Source organism: Trachemys scripta, chromosome 19 (genome assembly GCF_013100865.1).
Source record: "Trachemys scripta elegans isolate TJP31775 chromosome 19, CAS_Tse_1.0, whole genome shotgun sequence".
Classification (NCBI taxonomy): Eukaryota; Metazoa; Chordata; order Testudines; family Emydidae; genus Trachemys; species Trachemys scripta.
The window spans coordinates 4,694,643-4,717,862 of NC_048316.1; the positions used below are offsets into that span (position 1 = coordinate 4,694,643).

At 43.9% G+C, this 23,220-nt stretch overlaps 1 protein-coding gene across 1 annotated transcript in view; it reads left to right on the top strand.

Moving 5' to 3' along the window:
* TTC34 (tetratricopeptide repeat domain 34) overlaps window positions 1-23,220 on the top strand; it is a 41,855-nt gene that overhangs the window by 11,030 nt on the left and 7,605 nt on the right. Inside the window, exons 4-6 of the mRNA XM_034753033.1 lie at window positions 5,910-6,076; window positions 17,894-18,164; window positions 19,177-19,391. Of these exons, the coding sequence (XP_034608924.1) occupies window positions 5,910-6,076; window positions 17,894-18,164; window positions 19,177-19,391 (653 nt within the window). The remainder of the gene's footprint in view (window positions 1-5,909; window positions 6,077-17,893; window positions 18,165-19,176; window positions 19,392-23,220) is intronic.

Here is a 23,220-nt window from a genome sequence, read left to right on the forward strand (position 1 = left end):
ATCTGATCCAACCAACTCCTTTCACTGCTAAAAGGCTCTGCTTCTGCCTCCCAGTATCCCCTCTCATCCAGGGTATTCTTTCTCCCATTGTCCTGCCACTTGTAGGTTATACCTACTAAGCCTTCAGAGGTGTCCTCCTAACTAGCTGGGGCCTGGCCATACTGGCTAAGTTGCCATATCATGCCCCTTTGGAGCTACATTGTCTCCCTTTGCTGTGCACTAGAATGGAACGCTGCTCTTTGCTAGGGTATAATGGAGAGGTGCTTTCAAGCCATTCCCTCTTGGTTTGGTGCCAAATACCAACACCACCTCTAATTTCCTTGGCTGCAGCACCACACTGTTTCCTCTGACAGGTCCAGGTCCAGTTCCCACCAATGAGTGAAGGAGGAGAGGGGACCATTATAACTTCCTGGAGAGAAGCTTTCCAGGTTTCCTAGGAAACTCAACCCTAACTGCCTGATCAAAGCAATTTCATGACACACAGCAGAAACCAAACAAACTGCAATTGTGGGATTTCTCTTAACTGCGTGCAGACATTTTCAAGGACAAAGATGCAGAAAAGGAATGCTGAGCAATCCCTCTTCTGAGGGAACCTCAAATAACCTAAGAGGGTTTGGTACATAAATAAATACAGCCACAAAAGAGCAGCTGTCACCTTTGTGAGCCTTCCGCATTGCTCTGAAAAGCAGGTCTTGCTAGTTGTCAATTTGGCAAATGTTGACTAAAACAGTGGCCATCAAATGAAATAACATGAAATGGAAACTGACCAACAACCCACCAAAGTGAGGGCCAACGGAATGCAAAGATGGAAGTTCAACAAAGCAAGTGTTGGAAAAACTCTAAGCCTACTGCTGGTTGAATGACCACAGCGCCACTGGTTTCATTTGTACCAGAAGACAATTGGGTTCTCTTCTCTTCTATGTAGGTTCTTATACCGCCCTCAGCACCATGATATCTTAACACTTTCTAGTGGCATATTAAGCAATGGGATTATTGTCTGTTCTGAGTCTCTTGGGTGATCATCTCTGTCAAGCAAAAACGTTTTTTTCTTAAAACCCTTTTAATCTCCCCTACCTTTAAAATTGCAAGCAATAAAAATTAAACAGAGAAAATAAAGTGTCTATGTATTTAATGTATGAGGAAGGTAGTGTGCTCCATTAGACAAGGCCCCAAGCCTGGAACCCAGGAGACCTGCATTCTGCTTCCAGGTCTGCCCAGTGTGTATGGCCTTAGGCAGGTTACTGAAGACCTGATCCCAAGCTCAGTGATGTCAATGTGAGTCTTTCCCTTAGGCCTATATTTTCTAGAGGATCTACTAACTCTGAGTGTTTCAGTTCTGGGTGCCCAGCTTCAGAGATCTTGGGCCTGGGTTTTCAGAACTTCCACTGACTGCACCTCTCTCCTAACAGTTACATTTGCAAATGTGGCTGCTGACTTGGTGCCCCAATTTTTCAGAGACTCTGGGTGTCAAATAAGCCCACAAAAAACATGGGCCACATCTGAAAATTTCATATGTAGCTAATTACAAGCTCTTCCCTCAAATCCCTTCAGGAGACCCACTTCTGCTGGGACACCTGCCCATAATCAGAAAGCAATGACAGGTAGCTGGGGAGATCCACTATGTATTGATTTGTTTATTTTATCTAGCGCCAGCAATCGGTGCCCCTGACTGATCTATGTAACTGCATGATCTTACTGGTGGTACCCTCTGCCTTCCTTCTCCAGCTTTGTCACAACGTTCTTTTTGCTTTTTGTCTTTGTAAACTCTTTGGAGACGGGACTGCGTTTGTGCATCGTCTGGCACACTGGGGCCTCTGTTTCTGACTGGGAATGTAGCGCACTGCTGCAATCAAAGTATTCGATTATAACACAAATTGCAGCTACACATCTGCTCTACGCAAAGCAGCCACTATCTATTTTCATAGATCACTGTTAGAGATGCCTTTTCCCATATCTTCTTAGACACTTTCAGAAATTGATTATCTCCAGCATACAGCATGCTGAAATTATTCTCCCAAGACTAATTGGCAAAGCATTTCATGTGGGAAGGCTCATCTGAGAAGTAAAATATTCCTTTATTTGTATAGTGCTATCTCATTTTATTCACCAGGAGTCTTTAGCTGGCTCTGGCTTTTTGATAGGAGGTTTCAAACACTGACATGTTATGATAATGGCAGGTAGATGGAGAGCGTTGGACTTGGATGATTTAGTAAATATTTTCCACCTTGGTCTCCAGCCTCAGCTGCTCTTTGAAATGAATGTTACTGCAGTTCAATATTCTGTGTGATGACAGCATCAACGAAAACAAAACTACCGTTGTGGGATTCCTGTGTTCCATGCCAGCTCAGCCACCGACTTGCTGTACATGTTATTTTTAACCTGTCGGTTTTAGTATAGTGGCTTTCAATGGGTGGACCTGCAGACCTGTCAGAGGTGCTGTCAGGCTCAGATAAGACTTTTGTGGCACTCTGAGATCCTTTCACAAACAGTTCTTGGCAAATGCAGAGTTGTGCAGTGTGGCTTCGTGGGCTGAGCACTGGAAAAGGCAGACAAGGGTCCCATTGCTTGCTTGGTGACCTTGAGAAAGTCACTTCCTCTCTGTGCCCCAGTGTCAGTTATTTTTACTTTCCTTTGTAAAGCTCTTTAAGCTCTATGGGTGAAAAGTGCTACGTAAGAGCTAGGCCTTTTTGTTATGTACTAACCACCAAAAGGACAAGGATTGCTGCCTCTACAGAACTTCTTCAAATACAATTATTCTTTTCATTGTTATATATCTGTTTTAAAACATAACACAGATGAAAATAGCTGCACAAATCTACACCTGTGGGGCCGCCCTTTAAGTCATAACAATAAATTGTCCCCACCTTGGTCCAATATAGTCTAGGCTTAATGGCCTCCTGGACACCGTGCAAAATCCAGTTGTTTGGCATGCTTTGTGGGAAGGCTGAGGGTATGTCTCTGGGGTGGTGAAAGGGATTTTCTCTTGTTGGCTGGCTGCGATCATTTGTCACCCGTGTATGATTATTTAAAATTGCCAGATGGTCATCATTATGTTACTGCAAGTTGTATTAATTGTGAGGCGGCCTAGAGGGTTTTGTATGAACATCATCTATTGTTGTTTAAAGCCAAATTAGAACAAAAATACTTTGCATGTTGCTTTTTCATTCAAGGATCTCAAAATCCTTTACAAAGCAAATAAAGTTGGTTTTGGGTGAAGGGAGAAATCAGTAATTTGTCCATATTTACCAATTCAGGGCCCAGTCCTGTAATTGGATCCACACAGACACAGGGATCTGCTTGCACTGATCTAACTAAAATTGAATGCCTCAGACTTTAAATAAAACTTGTCCTGCAGCACTCCATATGTGGATCTCCACTAGGTGGAAGTAAATCATCCTCTATCCTTATGGAAAACTTCGGTGAAAGCTTATTTTCCCCATGTACACGCTTTAAAAGCAAATAAAATAAATGTTTTAAAAAGCTAAAACATTATTATTTTTTAAATCCTTTGATCACCAATGTCTTTGTTTTGTTTTACTGAGTAAAATATAATTGTTGGTTAAATAACACTGAGGTCCAAGAGGCAGATGCTGTAAACATTTTAAGGGAAAGCATTGAAGCTGTGCAGTTTTTAATTTCCTTTATTACTGAACAGGTGAAATAAATCATAATGTTAATGGCTAAGTTTACTGCAACTATTCATCTAGGTACTTATATGGCCCTTATCAATTAAATATCTGGGTACCTCACAAGCATTCATTAATTTTCACAACTGTGAGATAAGGATCCTCCCCCCAAATGTTACAGTTAAGGAGCTAGGGCACACCTATTCCTCCGAAGGCCAGACAGCCATTCTCTGGGTAGTGCACACCTTGGCTGCTTGTTGATTTCAACTGCTGTATTTAACTGGAGTTCTGCCTCAGACTCTATATTCTTCTTTCTCTCGTTGCCTGATGTGCAAAGCCTGGTTTCTCCACCTCTGCTGGGGAACGAGGATTCCGTTGATGTACGAATCCTGGCCAAGGCATTGAGTAGGGGAATGCAAGAAACATGCCGTTAGTGAAAGTGCTGTCACTAAGGGAAAGCAGCTTTGATTAGCAGCTGAGACAATCAGAGCTTGGGTGAGGGGCTACGGGGAAATGGCTCTGGGGATTGCACAGCCGTGTATTAGGATCATGATGTAACATAGGGATATGAACCATGCCACCATCTCTAGCGTGGTGGAACGGCTGTGAACACTTTTGTTTACCTCAGCTAGAATGGAGGTTATACGCACATCCCCAACTGAATCCCGATTCTCTGCCTGCGTCCTTGCTGCTTCCAGGGGATAGTAATTTATGGCTGGCCTATACCACCCCGCTGTACCAGCCAGAGCATAGTGGGCTCTGCCCATTTCCCACCCATCCCAACCACTCCCCTTCTATCTACTGCCCTAGGTCCGGGTAGCTTCCGCAAGTAAAGGGGCTCCTACCCCACGTCACTGATATGTAAGTCCAAGCCACAATCTAGCCCACGCTATTGATGCTGGCTTTTCATCCTCAGTGACAGGGTCCATTTTCATATGGAAGGTTGGAGAGATAGAAAATGCAAACAGCCAAGCTCACAAGAGAGGTGATCGCTTTTCCGTGTAACTGGCTGCATCATTGTTATCTGTGTGCAGCAGGGATGGCAGGGGTGCAGCGAACAGCTGATTGAAAATGCTGCAGTTGACAGAAACCAAACAGCTGCGTCTCTCCATGCCGGGGCAGTTCCCGCCCCAGATGTTTTCAAGGTTTCAAGTCCCCTGCGGTTATCGTAACTGTAGCAAGTGCAGCAATGTGGGAGGGAAGTCAGGAATATGTCCATTGGGGTGGAATCATTTTAGAAATTTCACTTGGGAAGTTACCATTTTCCTTCCTTCATTTTTCAGACACATCAGGTTGTGTGTGGGGGGGGGGAGATTATCAAAACAAATTACACTGTTCAAATAGGCATTAAGAACCAATTATGCTTTCAGAGGAGACATCCAAGAGACCTTGGACAGTTACTTGATAAAAACTCCAAAGAGCAACAATCACTGGGAAAGAGAAGAGTAAAGTCTCACTTGTCCAAGAGGCAGTCTCTGCTCACTTGGAGCCATCTATTGAGTCCATGGTGTTAGTCGCAGAGTCGGATGCCACGCAGCATAAGGAGGGCAGAACTAAACTTAGCAACAGGATAAAGCGCAAGGAAATACAGGATGCAAATGCTGATTGCAGCATCGGTATTTGGCAGCTGAGTGCCAATAAACCACTGCATGCGAGTCTGAACATTGGAGCCATCATATTGCTGGGCTTCATGTGCAAAATAATCTCTTTAGTGCCCCTCACACACTTAGTCTTGAAGGGTGAAAGTCACCTGGGTGCGGGAAGCCAGCCCAACCTTAAGCACCACTTCAGTCCCATGTAATTCCCCTCGTGCAGGTGAAAGGCACTGTTGAACCACTAAACACTCTGCTAAGAGCTGGATATTGAATCAAACAGCAAAATTCCCATTGAGTTCAGTAGGAAGTAGGATTAGATCCTGAGGGCTTGAAAGGGGTGCTTAGGTTCTTGTGCACTGGGGAGAATTTTGCATTTTTTGGATAGGTTTCTTCATCACCATTCTGCTTAAATATTTTCCTCAGCTTTCTAGCCACTGGGGACCGAGCCCCAACGCAGTCTCCTGCTATTCTACCCCAGGCTCAGAGCTGAATAGCTGGCTGGCATTACGTCCTGCTACACGAGGGTGCAAAAGGGCCACGTACCACCTAAGTCCTCTAAATAGGGCTTTTGTGGAGCAGAGCATGCTTCCTGGGGTGTGATTTCATCCACAGTCCCAGTTTTGGAGCTCTCTTACTAGATGGCTGTATCATCCTTTCTGTTTGATTTGCACATTTCTCTCTTGCCCAGGTGGCTACGCTGAAGAATCCCTTCTCACCAGGGCCCGATGTTATGGACGCCTTGGCCAGAAGAAAACCGCTATTTTTGATTTTAATGCCATCCTGAAGGAGGACCCTAGAAACATACAGGCCCTGAGCGGAAGGGGATTCATTTACCTTGCCCTGAACCAGCAAAAGGTATTGTTGGATTAATGTCCCGTGTTGCCCAATAAATATAAAATATTTGCAAGAATTATCTCAGGCTCCATGTGTCTGACCATGCCCCCACTGAAATCAATGGGAAATCTGCCATCAAATTCAAGTGGGGTGAAGGTTGGGCCCTAAATGTATTGATGCCTGGGCCTAAGTCCGTGTATATATTACACCAGTGACTCTCAATCTTTCCAGACTACTGTACCCCTTTCAGGAGTCTGATCTGTCTTGCGTACCCCCATGTTTCACCTCACTTAAAAACTACTTGCTTTCAAAATCAGACATCAAAATATAAAAGTTTCACAGCCACACTGTTACTGAAAAATTACTTACTTTCCAATTTTTACCATATTAGAAAATAAATCCATTGGACTATAAATATTGTACTGACATTTTAGTGTACAGGATACAGAGTAATATAAACAAGTCATTGTCTGTAGGGAATTTTAGTTTGTACTGACTTTGCTCATGCTTTTTATGTAGCCTGTTGTAAAACTAGGCCAATATCTAAATGAGTGGCTGTACCCCCTGGAAGACCGCTGTGTACTCCCAGGGGTGCACCTACCCCTAGGTAAGAATCACTGTATTGCACAATGTCCTGGATGGGTTGTTAGCAATGGGGCTTGAACGGAGCATCTCTGGATCTGCGCATAAGCCTCACCTGTGTGAGCGGAAAGAGGCGGATATATTAGCGCCAAGATCATAGCAGGCTCATTCGCCTCTACATGTGGCCCAGTATCTATAGGGGCCAGAGCGCCACACTGTGTATGTGTGGGCTGCACTTAACACGGCCAAGAAGATGAAATATTATTTTAAGATCTAAAAATGTCTTGTAAATGGTCAGATATGTGGGCTGTGTGTGCAGACGCCCGTTGAGATTATTCAAATGCTCTGCTGCATGCAAAAGGCCTGATCCAATGTGGCCCAGGGTACTTCTGTAGATGTGTTGCCCCGATCATTCACTGCCTAGGCTCCAAAGCAGAAACATGCTGCTGTCAGGCAGCATGTGATGCAAGATCAAAGCCATCGCTCAAAGCGGTATCCTGCTCTTCCTGTGTGCATGTCTATCCCTCCCCCTCCATTAATAAATCAATTGCCTGTGTCTAGAGGACAGGAAGAAGAACTCGTAGTCACATCCTCATTTGCGTCACTACCATGCAATCATATGCGATGCTACAAAAAAGCCCCTCTGACATTTGTTGCTACATTGTCTGTTCCAGTGGAAAAAAGAGGATAGCAGCACTAGATGCCAAACCATAATATATCCAATATTGCTACATCTACACAGCACATCCATGTATGATTTGTGGTATGTCACACTTCAGGGCTTCATTCATTACCCTCAAGCTAAGTGGCACATGTCAGACTTTTGCTTGCGTCATCTGCCTCTTGCAGGGCCAGTATTAATAATACCCGGCTGTTATATAGCACTTTCCATCAGTAGATCTCAAAGCACCACTGAACTTAGCAACATTGGAGGTACTGGGCCAGGTCCTTGGCTGTTATAAACTGGCACAACTCCATTGAATTCATTGGAGCTATGTCAGTTTACACCTGCTGAGCCCAATTCTGCACTCGTTTACTCCTCTGTAAATCCAGAGTAATTCCATTGGCCTGAGTGGCTTAACGCTGGATTTATACCTGAGGAGCAGAACAGAAACTGTTTCATGACAGCAACTCCTTCTTGAATTATGTGCTTAGAATTACTAGGTCTAAATGCGTTTTCCTGCCTCCACCAGGAATATATTTCTCGGTCTATTTATCCAATTATTTTGGCATCCGCAGAGCTCCTCTCCCTCACTCTCTGCAATGGAGGAGTTGCCTCATTTTCCTCCAGCGTTTTATCGTGTTTGTATTGGCTGTTGGAATGCTGTGACTGCTCTTCCAGTGCACGGAGTCTCATAGCCAGGGAAGCACTTTATCAAGAACATTATTCTATCTGAAAAAAGAAGAACAGGAGTACTTGTGGCACCTTAGAGACTAACAAATTTATTAGAGCATAAGCTTTCGTGGACTACAGCCCACTTCTTCGGATGCATTCTATCTGAGCAACACTCTGATCTGAGTCTCAAACCCTTTAGGGCTGGTGGCAGATCACTCCTTTAGACATCCATCCAAGAGAAGTGGTTAGCCTGGTACAGGGCACATCCTGGGTTTTGGGAATGGAAAGTGATTATTTGTGTATGATAGGGCATTGAGAAGCCTTTTTTCCTACCCATTCCACACATCAGAGCGATCGTGCCAGGTTCATCAGACCCCACGTAAGGCTCACTCAAGTGCCAGTTTAAGGAGCGGAGTGGTTGTCATAGGCATTGTGCTGACCCTCTGCACAAGGTGAGCTTTGCCCAGTGCAGGCGTTCAGTTGTGCCAAGCATGCGCCCTGTGCTGCTTCCTTCATGCTGAGTATGGTGTAGACCCACATAGTTCTCACACAACTGTCCCATGAAGTCCTTCCTTTAGGTTGCAGAATGAAATACCAGAGGAGGCTCAGAGACCTGATAGAGAGTCCATAGGGCATCTCTCTCTCTCTCTCTCTCACTGATGAAACAGCAACTCTCTCTGCAGGGGAAAAACATGTAGAACTTCTAGCCATGTGCTGCCATGTATGTATGTTTTTAGAGGAGCTTGGGTTGTTTAGTCTGACAAAGCGAAGGCTGAGGGGGGATATGATTGCTATCTTTAAATATATTAGAGGGATTAATACAAGGGAGGGAGAGGAATTATTCCAGCTTAGTACTAATGTGGATACGAGAACGAATGGATATAAACTGGTCGTGGGGAAGTTCAGGCTTGAAATTAGACGAAGGTTTCTGACCGTTAGAAGGGTGAAATATTGGAATGGCCTTCCGAGGGAAACGGTGGGGGCGACGGACCTGTCTGGTTTTAAGATTAAGTTAGATAAGTTTATGGAGGGAATGGTTTAATGGTAAAACATAGTAATTAAGGAAAACCAAGCAATGGTTGGTAAATAGTAAAATGGCTAACAGGGGTCAGGCTGGAGACTCTTGCCTATATGCTAGGGGTCTTACTGATCGCCATATTTGGGGTCGGGAAGGAATTTTCCTCCAGGGCAGATTGGCTGAGCCTCTGGAGGTTTTTCACCTTCCTCCGCAGCATGGGGCAGGGATCACTAGCAGGAGGGTTTCTGCCGATTGAAGTCACTAAAAACAGGATGGGGGACTTCAACAGCAGAGTCCAGGGAAGGAGTAGGGACGGTTTTATGGCCTGCAGCATGCAGGGGGTCAGACCAGATGATCATAATGGTCCCTTCTGACCTTAAAGTCTATGAGTCTATGAGTCTATGTAGTCAAACAAAGCACAGGTTTTATGTCACGTTTTGTGCTTAGCTGAATAGTGCCAGACTGAGTGAGCTAGACACTAAAATCCTTGATTTAGCCACAGGTCAGCATTGGCCTAGACAGCATCCATGTAAGCCCCCTACATATTGCCTAAACAGTGTTCCTTAGTCTTCAGTTGGAAAAAAAACACCTCTAGTGGTGCAAAGATAGCTCAGGCTCCATGGCCTATTCAATTCTTGGCCCTGAAGGGGGCCAGCTAGGATATGGACACCTCTTCACTAGGGAAAGGGCCAAGATCCTTCCCCCACACTCAGTTCATATAAACCCCTCCGATGGGTCTGACTAGAGCTGAGCAAGATATTGGTAGTGAAGTATTGAGAGTGTGGTCCAAATCCCATGGGAGTCTTTCCTTTGATTTCAGTAGGCTCTAAATGGGATCCTTAATGAATTCCCTCCCAGGAGAATTTGGATCTGGGGTCTTGGTTTGGCTCCATCAATGTTTTCTATAGAATGCTTCACAACATCCTCGTGAGGTCCTTGCTTAGACTGTAACCTCTTGCAGATAGTGACTGTCTTTTTGTACCACGCTTAACACGATAGAGTCCTGGTTTATGATTGGGGTCCCTAGGTAATCCTGCAATTCTAATAATAACAATAATAATTAGGCAAGTATTAGTATTGACATATTTTTTCTAAATCTCTAAAAGGAGGCACAGAGAGACTAAGTGACTTGCCTCAGGTCATACACAGAGCTGAGCCAATGTCTGGCTATTCGGATGGAATTTGGAAATTTCAGATTCAGGGGTGCATTTGTGAATTCGCTCACCTCCAGTAGCTGTATGATTTATACGATTGTCTCCATCAAAGATATTCCAACTCGGGGATTGGAGTATTCAAAATTCAGCAGGCAACCTATGTGTGAGAGGTGAAATGAAAAAAAAGTAAAGATGCTTGCCCCTCCCCACTCTATCTAGTAGTATCTAGCATTTGCATAGTGCTTTAGGAGTGGCATTTTTCAAAAGCAGTCAGCATTGGCCTAACTCTGCTCCCACTGAGGTTAATGGGAGTTGACTTCAGTGGGAGTGGAGTTTGATCAATGATAAATGCTTTTGAAACTCCACCTGCAATGTTTGAAGCACTGTACAGATGTTGACTAATTCACCTAAAGTGGCGCAGCAAGTCAATGGGAGAGCTGGAAATAGAACCCAGATGTCCTGACTCTTTTGTGATTTCTCTGTTGTCCACTTCTAATCTTTAACAATTCCTCTATTTGTAAGCATGCCACCTTTCTGCATACAAGTAAATAACACCCTAATCATGGGTATTGTGCAGCAGAACCACCTGCCTGACGTCAGAGCAAAATCTTGTAAAAAGTGAAAAATGTCTCTGTCGGGAGATGAACTACATGATATAAAGCCCCCTGAAAGTGATCCACAGTGTTCATGTTTATTTTGGCTTGGACTGCAGTTATCAATCCATGCAAAAACCTTTCCCAAGTGAATGAACATAGGGAACATTGTATGCACATTCATTAGAAGCAGGTTTAATATCCTTTGACTTTGCAAACAAGTTGTAACCAGAAGCAGCCAAGCCAAGATGGTTTACATTGCAGAGATGTGATTTCTCCTGACAATCTTAAAATCCCTTTTTAGCCAATAGCCCCTCTGTTATTAAAACAAGACGCTGACCTAAGCTGATCCAGTGACCCTCCTTCTGCCACATTCAATATGCTCAGAGACGTTTGTGTTTTCACGGAGTCGAGATCTAACATACCAAACATTCTTAACACTTACGAGCAGGCTGCAATGTCTCATTTTGAGCACAAGTGGCATGTGTGTCCAAAGACGGATTTTTAGGTATTTCACCCAATCAATCACCTTCCAAAATATATAACAAAAATGCCACCATCTTGGTGTAGAGCGTCCCTGTCAGCACTGTTACCCATTAGTGGTACAAATAGCTGGATGGCATCTACCGGTACTGATTTTCAGATACTGTGCTGTGATTTAGGGAGCTGTTGCTTGAAGGAGTGGTGACTCCAGGAATGATGTTAAAAAGATGACAACAAAGGGTAAGGTCTCTGAGGAAGGATGTCTAGGTTTGAGGACATGCCTGTAAATCTGTCGCTGTGTAGTTCCACATTGGTTGATATCAATACTATTAGCTCCATGTGATATTTTAAGGGTTTTTGTTTGTTTTTTAATTCTGAAGAACTGGAGCAATTATTACAGTGGAATTTGCTTTAGTAATTTCTTTTGGTGGGGTGAAATTCACCCCTATGCAGAAGGTGTGAGAACAAGTCCTCTGCACCACTTATGTCTACTTTCTTCGGTCCTATTCTGAGGACTGATGCTGGATTTACATGACCTTGTGCCACCCCTCTTCATCTATACTAATCATTCAGCTATTTTGGTCAAATATGACTGTCCAAAACTTAGCTCGCATTTCTGATGTCCTGTCCCTTTAAATGTCTGAACACACACACACACACACACACAGAGTGTACAGACTCATTTTTGTGTTCGTTTCAGTTTTGCAGCAGACATGCCAAACCTGCAGAAAAATGCAGAAATTGGGCTTGTTTTTGGTTTAATTGGCTTGTGAGTTGCTTGTTGGCTAGTTTTTGGCTTGTTGTAGCTTGTTGCTTCTTTTTTTTTGATTGGCTCTGGCAAGTAGGGGCAAGGGGCAAGCAGGGGCAAGGGGGAGAGAGAGTCAGGGGTGCACAGCAGGGCCACCACAGTCCCCAACTGCACACTGGGGGGATCTAGTCACATAGAGTGTTGGGATTCTAAGGGATTGGCTTGTTTTGGCCTTGTTTTGAAATGGGATTAGCTTGATTTTTGGCTTATTGTGAAAGTCGGGGTGCTTATTTCCCGTGTGAAAGTTGGCAACTGTGTTTTGCAGTCAGAACAATAAAGGAGGACAGTGGGAAGTTGTGTTTCTCTTAGCTCTCTCTGTGTCTATGTCTGTCTCCTTCCCCGCTTGGTCCAGCTGTAACACTATTGATGCAAATTTTCATTGAAAGAGATATGCTCAGGCAAGAAACCATGCCCATACGTTGGGCAAATGCCAGCTATTGGAGACAAATTGCTACCAAAATGCAATATATCTCTGTGATTCAATTTTACGGAAAATCTATTCATTGTGTTTTGGGAGACATCTGCACTTCTTTTCTGAGTATTAACAAAGAAAGATACAAGTTCAAAGATACAAACGATTACAGCCTGTACTCATAGCAGTATTTCAACTGTCCAAAGGAACTCCACCATTATAATGTGGTTAAGGACGTTACAGGAAGCCCAGGAGATGGGATTCATTATAGGATCAGGGCCACTTCCTGGAAAGATGGAAACTGATCAGTGTCTTATGCAGAGACACTAATAGAATGAGACGAGGAGGTGCTTGAAGCTGTATGATCTGTGGTTTGTTCATTAAACTGATGAGAGTAAACAAGTAAAAAACAGATACGTAGACCAACGTCATAGACTTTCATATAGACAGATCCTCCTGCTTTTTATCCAAAGCATTCATATCAAGTCAAGAATTGACTCTTGATTTGTTCTTGTTTTTTCCATTGGAAGAAAGATGCCTCATTTATAACAACTGGACCTTCTTCCAGATGAATATTTTAAAAATATTGTCACTGTTGATGGCTTGTGACTATACCTTTTTCAGTCTTACTCAAACATTTCAATAAAATGTAAGAGGTTTTGGGGGGGTTTTTTAAACAAAGAGTACCAACCAGAATGTTTTCTTCTTTTAAAAAACAAAAAGTCAGTGAAAATATTTGAATAGCTCACGCCTTCCCTTGTAAGCTTGCAACCCAAAAATTGCACTGCCCTCGGAGTGCCGGAACTAGAAAATGAAACTGACTAGAAGCTCGTAAACAAATGTGAAATTGAGCAGTTTTGATTTCATTGTGCAACAGGAGTGAAATGCAAATAGGAACTAAACAGACCTTCAGCCCTCAAATGAATATTTACGGACTCTTTATGAAGCTTACTTCTTGTGATTCATATTCAGAAGCATCGTTCTAGACTGAGAAGTTAATAGAACTGGGCACATCAGTAAGTGCTGTAGAATTGGGTGTTAAACTATTATGTCAGTGGTTAGTAATCTAAGGGGTTATTGGTGAGAAATTTTAAAGTCACGTCATTAGCATTTTTATTGCAGCTGTGGCCCTGTAACCCCAGGGGTCTGTAGCTATGAAGGGTGAGATTGCACATTTGCTGAAAGCTTTGGGCAAGGGGCAGTGCACATCTGCAGCACCCCAGGAGGAGTTCTGGGAAGTAAATGTGACGCAGTCTCAGCTCCTTCCCTGATGCTCTTTTTCTCCCACAGAGAAATCATTTGCACCACCGCTTTACTGGTGCAGCTGACTTCCTCACCACGCCCCGCCCGTTCCATTGCCGGGCACATGGAGGCAAAGGAACTAACCTTCCAACTACCTTCAGCCCCTCCCCATCTACCTGCTCAGAGACAGATCAAGACGGCCCCACCTTTATCCCCTCATCCCCTACGGCCCAGCCATGATATGGGGCGTGCTAGCATGGCTATCTAGGGAGGCATTTTACTCCCCCCCCCCTTACTCTCCTGAATGGCTGTGATAGGGCCAGATTATGTCCCAGCCTAAGTATTTAGAAATTATATCATGACCAACGCCAATACCCATATTAAATAGTAATGATGCTTTGCATTTATAAAGCATTTAATCCCAGGAGCTCAAGGTGTTCCACAGAGGTTAATTAATCAACCCTCACAACCCCCTTCATGAGGTAGGGCTGTATTTATCATCCCCATTTTACAGATGGGGAAACCAAACCACAGAGAAGTTAAGTAATTTGCCCAAGGGTCACTAAAGTAAGTCAGCAGGAGAGTGGGGAAGAGACTCCATGCCAGAACTCCTGATGTTCAGTCTCATGCTCACACCACTAGATCATGCTCCCTTTCCGTACAAACTGTGGCTGTACAGAGACAGGCATCCAGCAATCTGAACTGCTGTTTGTTTGTTACAGGGAATGTGCTTGTCCGTGTAAAAGAGAGCTTGGGGGAAATAATAGAAACCAGCTGCCTAATCTGATCCTTTGCGGGATAAAATCTCGGACCTGATGCAGCATGTACTGATTTTGTTAAGGGCTCGAGGCTGAGGAAAGAGAAAGAAAATAAAAGATGCCATTAAGATAAGAAAGTTTCAGAAACAAAGCCCTGGACTTGCTGTCTAGCGAGCAGTACTGCTTAGTGCTCAATCTGTTCCAGTTCTCCACGTGCTGTCTGCTTTTCCCCTCCAAGGTCTTTGGAAGGTCTGCTTTCAATTTCGGCAAGATGTTTCATAGCCCATTGGGTGGTCATCTCAACTGCTTGTTAAAAGCCTGCCGTTTCCCAAATGTTCAGAGTATAAAACAGCAAATGTGCATTTTCACTGCACTGTTGTAACTCCTTTAAAACCCAATTTGCAAAATGCTCGTGTGGACGTCAGGGAAGCCAGGGGCAGGGGAACAAGTGGATTTCATCTCCAATTTAGGCAAGAAATATTATTACGATTATTAAAGCTCAGAGTGTATGTTCAGTGCTGGATAGACAAAAAAGGAGGGAAGCCTCACGCTTGAGGAGCCCACACTTTAAGGCTCTGAGCCTGCAAGCTGTTTCATAAGAGGGCAACCCTGCAGCCATAGAGAACAGCTTGCCTAACATTATTTACCTGCCGAGACCAGAGATCTTTAGCATCTGCTTGCAAAGCTTTGCAAAATGATAGGCACAGAGGAAAATTTTCAAAGGGTAAAAGTCACCCCTATGCAGACGCCCTACGCAAGACCTATGCCCCACTTAATTAATGAATTGAACGGATGTTTAGGACTTGTGCTAGCCTCCTATGCAGGAATGAATTTCACCCATACTGTATAAGATTCTCCCAGGCTCTGGGTCTGAGCCCTTTTGTGTACATGCCAGATATGAACACACGGCACGGAAATCATTCATTAACATGTGCTAGAGGATGTATGGCAGGTGGCTAAGCTTGCCAAATGGAACTGTCCATTTCTACATCATTCCCAGCCTTCCTCCATTAATCACCACAGATAAGGACAGGCACATTTTGTGTGCAGTGCAATTGCCATGGAGGAATCTAGTTAAAGCGGGGGCGTGCACTAGCTCCACATGTGGCAGGCGTAATACCGTCATGGCAGGCATCACAAGAAGGTACTTACACGTGGTCTTCCGAGTTCGTCGTCTTAGCATGCGAGCAAATGTTCAGTCTTGGGAAGACATGCTATGTTGCTGTTAGTTTTTAATCATTCAAGGTTCTGTAGACAGGATCTTGAAGAGGGAGCTGCGTCAGCAGCAGTTGAGTTTGCTGTCTGCCTTAGACTCTGATCACAGTCAGTTCCTGTGGCAGAAGAAGGAGCAGCAATATTTTGCATTCCTAGAGCCCTTAGCAAACATTAAAGGTACGTCTACACTGAGTTAAAAGACCTGTGGCACTGTTACGGCTGGCCCAGATCAGTTGACTTAGGCTCACGGGGCTTCAGCTGCAGGGCTATAGAATTGTAGATGTTTGGACTTGGGCTGGAGCCCAGGCTCTGAGACCCTGCAAGGGAGGAGGGTCTAGAGCCTGGGCTCCAGCCCGAGCGTCTGCACTGCAATTGGATAGCCCTGTGGCTTGAGCCCCACAAACCCAAGTCAGCTGACCTGAGGTGTGAGACTCGGAGCCATAGGTTTTTTATTTCAACGTAGACAAACCATTTGTAAGCCTCAGAACAACCCTCTGGGGTAGACAGATATTACTGGTATACCAAAAGGGGCAAACTGAGGCACAGAGCGAATAAATGACTTGATAACAATGTTAGATAGTGAGTGATGGACAAAACTTGAACCCAAGTGTCCTAGCTCCCAAGTCCCTTGCATGAATCACCATGCAGCATTCCCACAGATCAACGGCTGGACCGGTACTGTTACGCAGCACTCCAGATGTTCTCTGTCCTGGGACTAACAGAGCTAGGTTACGTTTGCAGACAGATTCCATGAATATATTAAGGACAGTGTAGAGGTGATGAGGAGAAATACTCCCTCCCAGATCCTACCAAAGGAGACCGTTATGAAGGTGATTTCAAAAAACCTCTTTATGAATATTAAACAGAATTGATATAGAAAATGTTATTATTAAATTGGCCTTTAAATGCAAAATATTCCACATAAGAGGCCCCCAGTGGTTGCCTAATGATAGTCCCATGATTGCTTGCTTGCCTGCTTTTCGAGATAGCAGGCACATCACAATAAGCAATAGGGTTTAATTTTGCCAGTCAGATTACTTATTGAATGGTTTATTGAAATGGAAGGCATTTGTTTCTTTGGTTTACAAACTAATTTAAAAAGCTTTAATTAAATACCATTTTGGCTTTGGACATTTTTTTTAAAGGAGCATAAAAGTGAACTGTAATGATCTTTCTTGTTCAATCTAATTAAACTTTTCAAGCAGTGTTTTTCTAATGGACTGCACGGAGGAGTAACAATCCTTTCCAGCCTACCAGAGGAATAAGCTACTTGCTACTCATTCCCCTTGTCCTCTACTATCTCTCTCCTAGCGGTGGGGGTGGGGAGTGTCTGGATGGAGTCAGACTGAGATTTGGGAGACAGAGAGAGAGAGAGAAACTACCAGGACTGGAATTCTAATGAATCCAGGGTCATCAGACACTCCATCTGACTCGCACGGTTATGCTGTATTTCCTCCTCTCTCCTTGTCTACTCAAAGTGTGAGTGAGGTGAAGAAAATCTCTAAAGCTGATGGGCTTTACTGCCATTGGATCAATGCGCTGACCCATTGGATGGAATTGAACGCCGTGATGAGGTATTTTAGCTGGTTCTTTCCCATGCACACACCCTATCAGGCCTCCTGGAGCACAGCAGAATGTCAGACACTAAGGGTATGTCTACACTGCAGATTTACCCCGTCACCCCCTAGGCTTGAGACTCCAAGCTGGAACATCCACACTGCTATTTTTAGCATGCTAGCTTGAACTTTGCTAGTGCTAGATAGACATATGCTAGTGATGGGGGAGACGCTCCCAGTTGTAGTGTAGACATATCCAAAGGCCACACTGCTGATGGCTCCATTTAGGAAGCAGCTCAGCAGGTCACTGGTAAGAACTTCTATTCCTTCTATCTCTTGGTTGCAAAATTAGGGCTCTGGTTACGTAGCTTATTCTTTTCTCAGAAATAACATTTTGTCCTTCTCTTGCACCTCACATCTGAAGATCTCAAAGCACTTTACAAGCAGTAATGCATTGAATCTGAGAACCCCTCCGTGAGGTTATTAATAGTATCATCCCAGTATTGCAGATGGGGAAATTGAGACACAATAAGGCTAAGCAGCTTGCCCAAGACCCCACAGTGTGCCAGTGTCAGATTTGGGAATGGAAGTCACTAGAAAGGGGCCAATTATTAACACATTATTATATGATTATTGTTGTTATTATTATTATTTTATTATTAGCTCTTGTTTTCCATGTAGGAGGCAGTGCAGGATTTGACTTCAGCCCTCAAAGAGGATGCAGCAGTGGTAATCCCAGAGATCCTATCCTTAAAGCATGAAGCCCAAGTGCTCATCACTCAGTGGCTACTTGACCACTGCAGGACTGTGTTAACCGAACTTGTGGCCAATAAGGACCTTCCAAAGGAAGAGACTTTCAAGGATCTCATTGTGATTGGTGGATCTTTAATTAAAATTAACAGCAAGGAAGCAAGATGTCACATCTTATATACAGACATCTTAATTGCAGGTGGTAAGTTCTTTTCCTCCTGTTCATCAGGTCATTTTAACTGTAAGAGTTCGGTTATAGATACCATGATACTATGCATCACCGTGTACCCCCAAAGTACTTTACATATGCTGCATGCGGGAATCACTTTGCCTACTGTGGGAATGTCGAGATTCCTGGGATAGAAGGCAGCAAGTGTTTCACAGCCACACTATACAACCGTTTAGGAGAGAAACGTCACCTGGAACTGCAGGTGAATGTAAGGAGGCAGAAGGTGAGAACTCAAACTAGAATGGGATGGACATTCAGGCTAACACCCCACCTCTTGGGAAAAGGCTATGAAATCTTCAGTGGGCATGACCTCCATGTTATATCTCTTCCAAGAGAGCACTGGAATGGGAAAGGTGCCTATTATCCCCATGCAAGGTCATCACCAGTGCCGACCCAGAAGCCATCACCAGCTACACTTCAGACAGGGCCCTTCTTTTGAGACCTCCCAACCTAACTACTGAACAGGCTGGGGGGCAGCTCCATAGTTAAAACTGAGTTGAGTTTTGCACTGAAAGGAGGGATTATGTAGCATCTGACTAGTGCCAGTGTGGTGCTCAGTGCTGAACATAGATGAGACCTGGTCCCTTCCAGTCCCAAAACTTAACAGGCTAGAGATGGCGTGATCATAGTCACAGCATAGTGAGTCACAGGGAACTGGTTGAGAAAGTCACATTTTTTTTATACTGATGAAAACAAAGGAAATGTTTAGAAGACCCAAGACAATCAGACGTGGTTACAGATTCTCAGTTAGTTGTTCCATAGTAACCAATTCACTTACAAAAGAACTCCAAATGCTTAGCATCTGTTGCCATAGTCTAAAAGTTGATTATTGCAAGTAGAAGGTGAAAATCAAAACCCTCGGTGCCAGCTTAGAACAACAGAGTGATTTGGCTGTAACACTGATATAATTGTTGTAGGTTTCCTGGGTGTATCTTTCTGGGCTGGGTTTATGTTAATTAGTCACTTTATTGGTATTGACCAACAGGGAGGTCCGAGGACGCCCTTCTACACCTTCAGGAGTCGTTTGGCCAGGCGATAGCCGACACATCTGCCAACGCTCGACTTGCAGTGCTGCAACTGAAGAGGAGCAACATGCTGCCTGCTGCTCGCTCCTTGAGCACTTTAGCGGAGAAAGGCCCCGGGGAGCTGGGATTCCTCTTGAACTTTTTAGACGCGAAGCAACGACAGACCCTCTCGCAGGTACATCTTTCTTTGATGCCTCCTCTAAAGCCACAATAAACAGATCCACTTTGGGAGCCTTGTGCCGACAGCTAGTAGCTTGGGAAAGAGACAAAATTAGGCTCAGCAGGGTGGGTAACATATGGACTTTTTTTGGTTAGTTAGCACCGGGCCCTGTGATTTGCAGAACTCCAAGCTTGCCGAGGAGTGAGAGGGGGTTAAATAACGGAGGAATGAATAGTTGCCTTCCTCCTCCTCCTTCTTCTTGATTCTGGAGGGAGATTGAGTCTCAGTTTGAACCCAATGACTGTTTTTATTGCTTGAGTATAATCAGTGATCCTGATTCAGTCTGTACTAAGTCACCAGCACCACCTCCTGCACCATTCATGGGAATTCCTTGGTAGTCTCCACTCCAAGTGTTGACCAACCCTAAACCTATTTAGTTCAAATGCTATGGTGACAAGGGCCATATGGGTGGGAGGGTGAAACGGACCAATAAATAGAAATTTTACAAGACCATTGCCCAAGGTATTGCATGCATCAAGGCATCACTTATTCTGAAAAGTGATAAACCAGGAGAAGGTCAGTCTGATGGTGAGCAGCGCTAATATTCACTTGAGCATCTGCCATTCCAATTACCCAGAATCTCTGTGTTCTGAGAATGCTCCTTCCTAATCAGAATCAGTTTGCTTCCTTTTATTCAATTTATGGATTGTGGTTTGTGTGCGCTCTGGTGGGAAGCTATATTGTTATGCTTTCTCCTGGGTTATAAAACAAGGAACATGCTGATACTCTAAATGCATCTTGAGAGGAGTACTTTGTATGTATTTTAGTGAACCAGCAGGAGGACATAAGTAAACAAGTATTAATTTACCAGTCCCTAGATACGCTCCATTACCGTGAAAAAAGCCTCTCTCCTCTGGATAATATACAAAGTTCACTCTGCTGGGGGAAGAGCTAGGAGATATTAGAAGTAATTTGCAACCATCAACAATATAAAGAAGATAAAGGTGCAATCAAGTGTTTCTGTGGAGACCCAAGAGAAGGTGCCTCTCAGTGAAGATAAGGTTTACAGCTGAATTGCCCAAGTGACCAGGTCACTCTGTCTGTATGGGAGTCTCGTGGCTATATCCCTGCTCACTGCTTTGAAAGCACAGGAGTTCCTTCAAGTTGCTGATAAGAAAAATCTACTTTTTGCACAGTTTAAACCAGCCTGACTTTTGGGGCACTCAGTGGTGCGACAGATAATGAAATCTTCAGAAGCAGGAGAGCCAGCTTTTTTCTGCCTTTTGTGGGCAGCTTTGGCAATGGGTCCGGAACAAAACCTTTGCCAGTGGCTGATTGAATCTGAAATATTCCTCTCCTCTGCCAGAGAGGAGGCAGTTGGGCTGGGTTCAAAGCAGCAAGTTGATAGGAGTATTAAAAATAAAACTAGACTCTCTGAATATTTTGTCTGTAATCTCACGCACGGTGGAACTGGGTGCACATTTGGACCTCAGCCACCTGGAGGTCTTTTCACAGAACACTCGTCTTGATTTCAACTTGCTGCAATTATTTTTTTATTAGTGATTAGCCCAGAATGAAACTTGTGAACTAAGCACCCCCGGATGGTTCAGTGATTGAAATCCCCACTGCGCTGTTTTCCAGGTGTTTTACCTGTAAACCCTTGTTGGGCACACATGGTAATTTAAATACCCGTGTGTGAAAGGAAGTTCTTGGTAAAAGCACAGAAACAATTGGACAGACTTTGTGCTAAAATAAGTAAAAGAGGACCTCAATGTGCTTTACAGAGATGAATCAGTTAATCCTAATTAAACCCCTGGTGGGGTTGGTTCCATTGTTACCTTCGGTTTATAAACTGGGAAACTGAGACATAGAACTATTCAGTGAGTCACCCCAAGGTAACCCAGGGACTCAGTAGCAGAGCTGGAAATAGAGCAGGGACTGGGGGAGTCGGGGTCAGGACTCCTCAGCTCTAACTACTCAGAAAGAAAAGTATTATTGCACACATTGATTCTAAAGTGTTTGGGGACAAAGGAGGCTGTAGAAATATGTTGTCATTATCCTGGAGTCTGGTCCAAGAAGTTAAAACAAATTAAAAGCTGTCTGCATGAGAAAGGGTGGCGAAAAGAGATCTCCTGACACTTAGCAAGAAGCCCTTATTAAAAACGTAATAAGCAAAGTAATTACAAAGAATAAAACCCTCCCACTACAGAGAGTATTTACAGTCAAGGAATACCGGTGCTGAGGAGTCTGAAAATAGCGGAAAGGTCCTTTGGGCCTAAGAGACTGAAAGATTTATTTGACTCCAGAAGGTCAGAGAAAAGGAGCTTGCTCTGTCCGACCCTGCAATTTCTGATGTCAGAGGTTAAAAATTTATTGCTGGTTACCAGCTGTTGGTTTTAACCCTGAGCTATTTGCAACTGCATCCCCACAGTAATACGTCCAGAGCCCAATGGAGCCCCATTGTGAGCTGGTGTGATTCCAGCAACATCTGAAACTGGCCCTCAGTGTTAGGCAGCATGCTGACCCATTCCACACACTATTGCATGCAGGAAAACTCAGATCTGGCTTTAAGAGCAGTGCTAGTCATTGGGAAAAACAGAGGTTTTGGTTTGGTTTTCAAAGCAATCTAGGGGATTTAGACACATACGTCCTGTTGAAATTCAAAGCCCCAAACTGCTTTGAAAATCTCAGCCAAAGGCCTTAACAACAATCTGAAAGAGGACAGAAGCTTATCTGCATACAGAGTTGAGTTGGCAGTCTGCTCTCACCCTAATTTTTCCTGATGCAAACATTTAAACAGTCGAGGTCAGGTTGGTGATGGGAAAAAAGAAAGATGTTTCTTGACTGCAAAGCAACTTGCTGTAAAGCAAAGTTAAGCCTGCTGTCCATGGTGTTTCCTGCACACCCTTTCTGTAGTTGCTTTATAAGTGTCTTTGTTCAGAAGCAGCTGTACAAACTGGGCTGCTAATGAGTGTGTTTTATCGGTACTGTACATTCAAATGGGCCCTCTGCCATTCCGTTATAATAAACTAGAGACACGGCAGCTTGCAAGAGCATGATCACCATGTTTATTCCAGTAGTGGAAACAGAAGAGTATAATTTAGTTCTCACAAACTCTTCCTGTGAGTTTGGTTGAGGGGAGTAATTCATAATTTCCCACCAACCAGCTTGTTTAATCCAGCAATGTCAGGGATACCTGCTTTCTGTCGGAGGAGTCAAAGCAGAAACTCACTTAACAATCGGAGCTGCCTCTGCTGTATTGAGCTTAACTTGATTCCTGCTCGACGAAGTTCAATGCAAAGTTAATCAATAAAGATTGGAGCCAACAGGAAAAGGTCTTCAAGACAGCAACAGAAATGTGCACAGGTGGTTTTCTCTGTCATTGAGAAAATATTTATCCTTAAAAGGGTGAAGCGTTGTCTTTTAACTGTACAAACATGTATTTCAAAGAAATGCCCTGTGTTTTTTAGGGCAATGTGATCTAGCACTCAGGGGGAAAATTCTGTCGTGTTAGGACGCTCCTGACATAAAGCTGCGGGGGTTTTGGTTCCTGGTTCTATCTTGACCTCCTGTTAAAATCTGGCAGCTAAGAAAATCCCAATATATTGGATAGTTGCTTTCAAAACAGCTCTAAATATGTTACATTTGGTGACCTTTACATTGTATAGACAAACAGAGGTCTGACATGTTTTCGGATAAACCACCTGGCACCTTTAGGGCCAGATCCATTGAAGTCAATGGAGTGCCACTGATTTACCGCAGCTGAAGATCTGGCCCTGAGTCATGCATTTCTAGGTGCAGACATGTGAGTCTCTGTGTTGATGAGCCTGGTCATAATAGAATT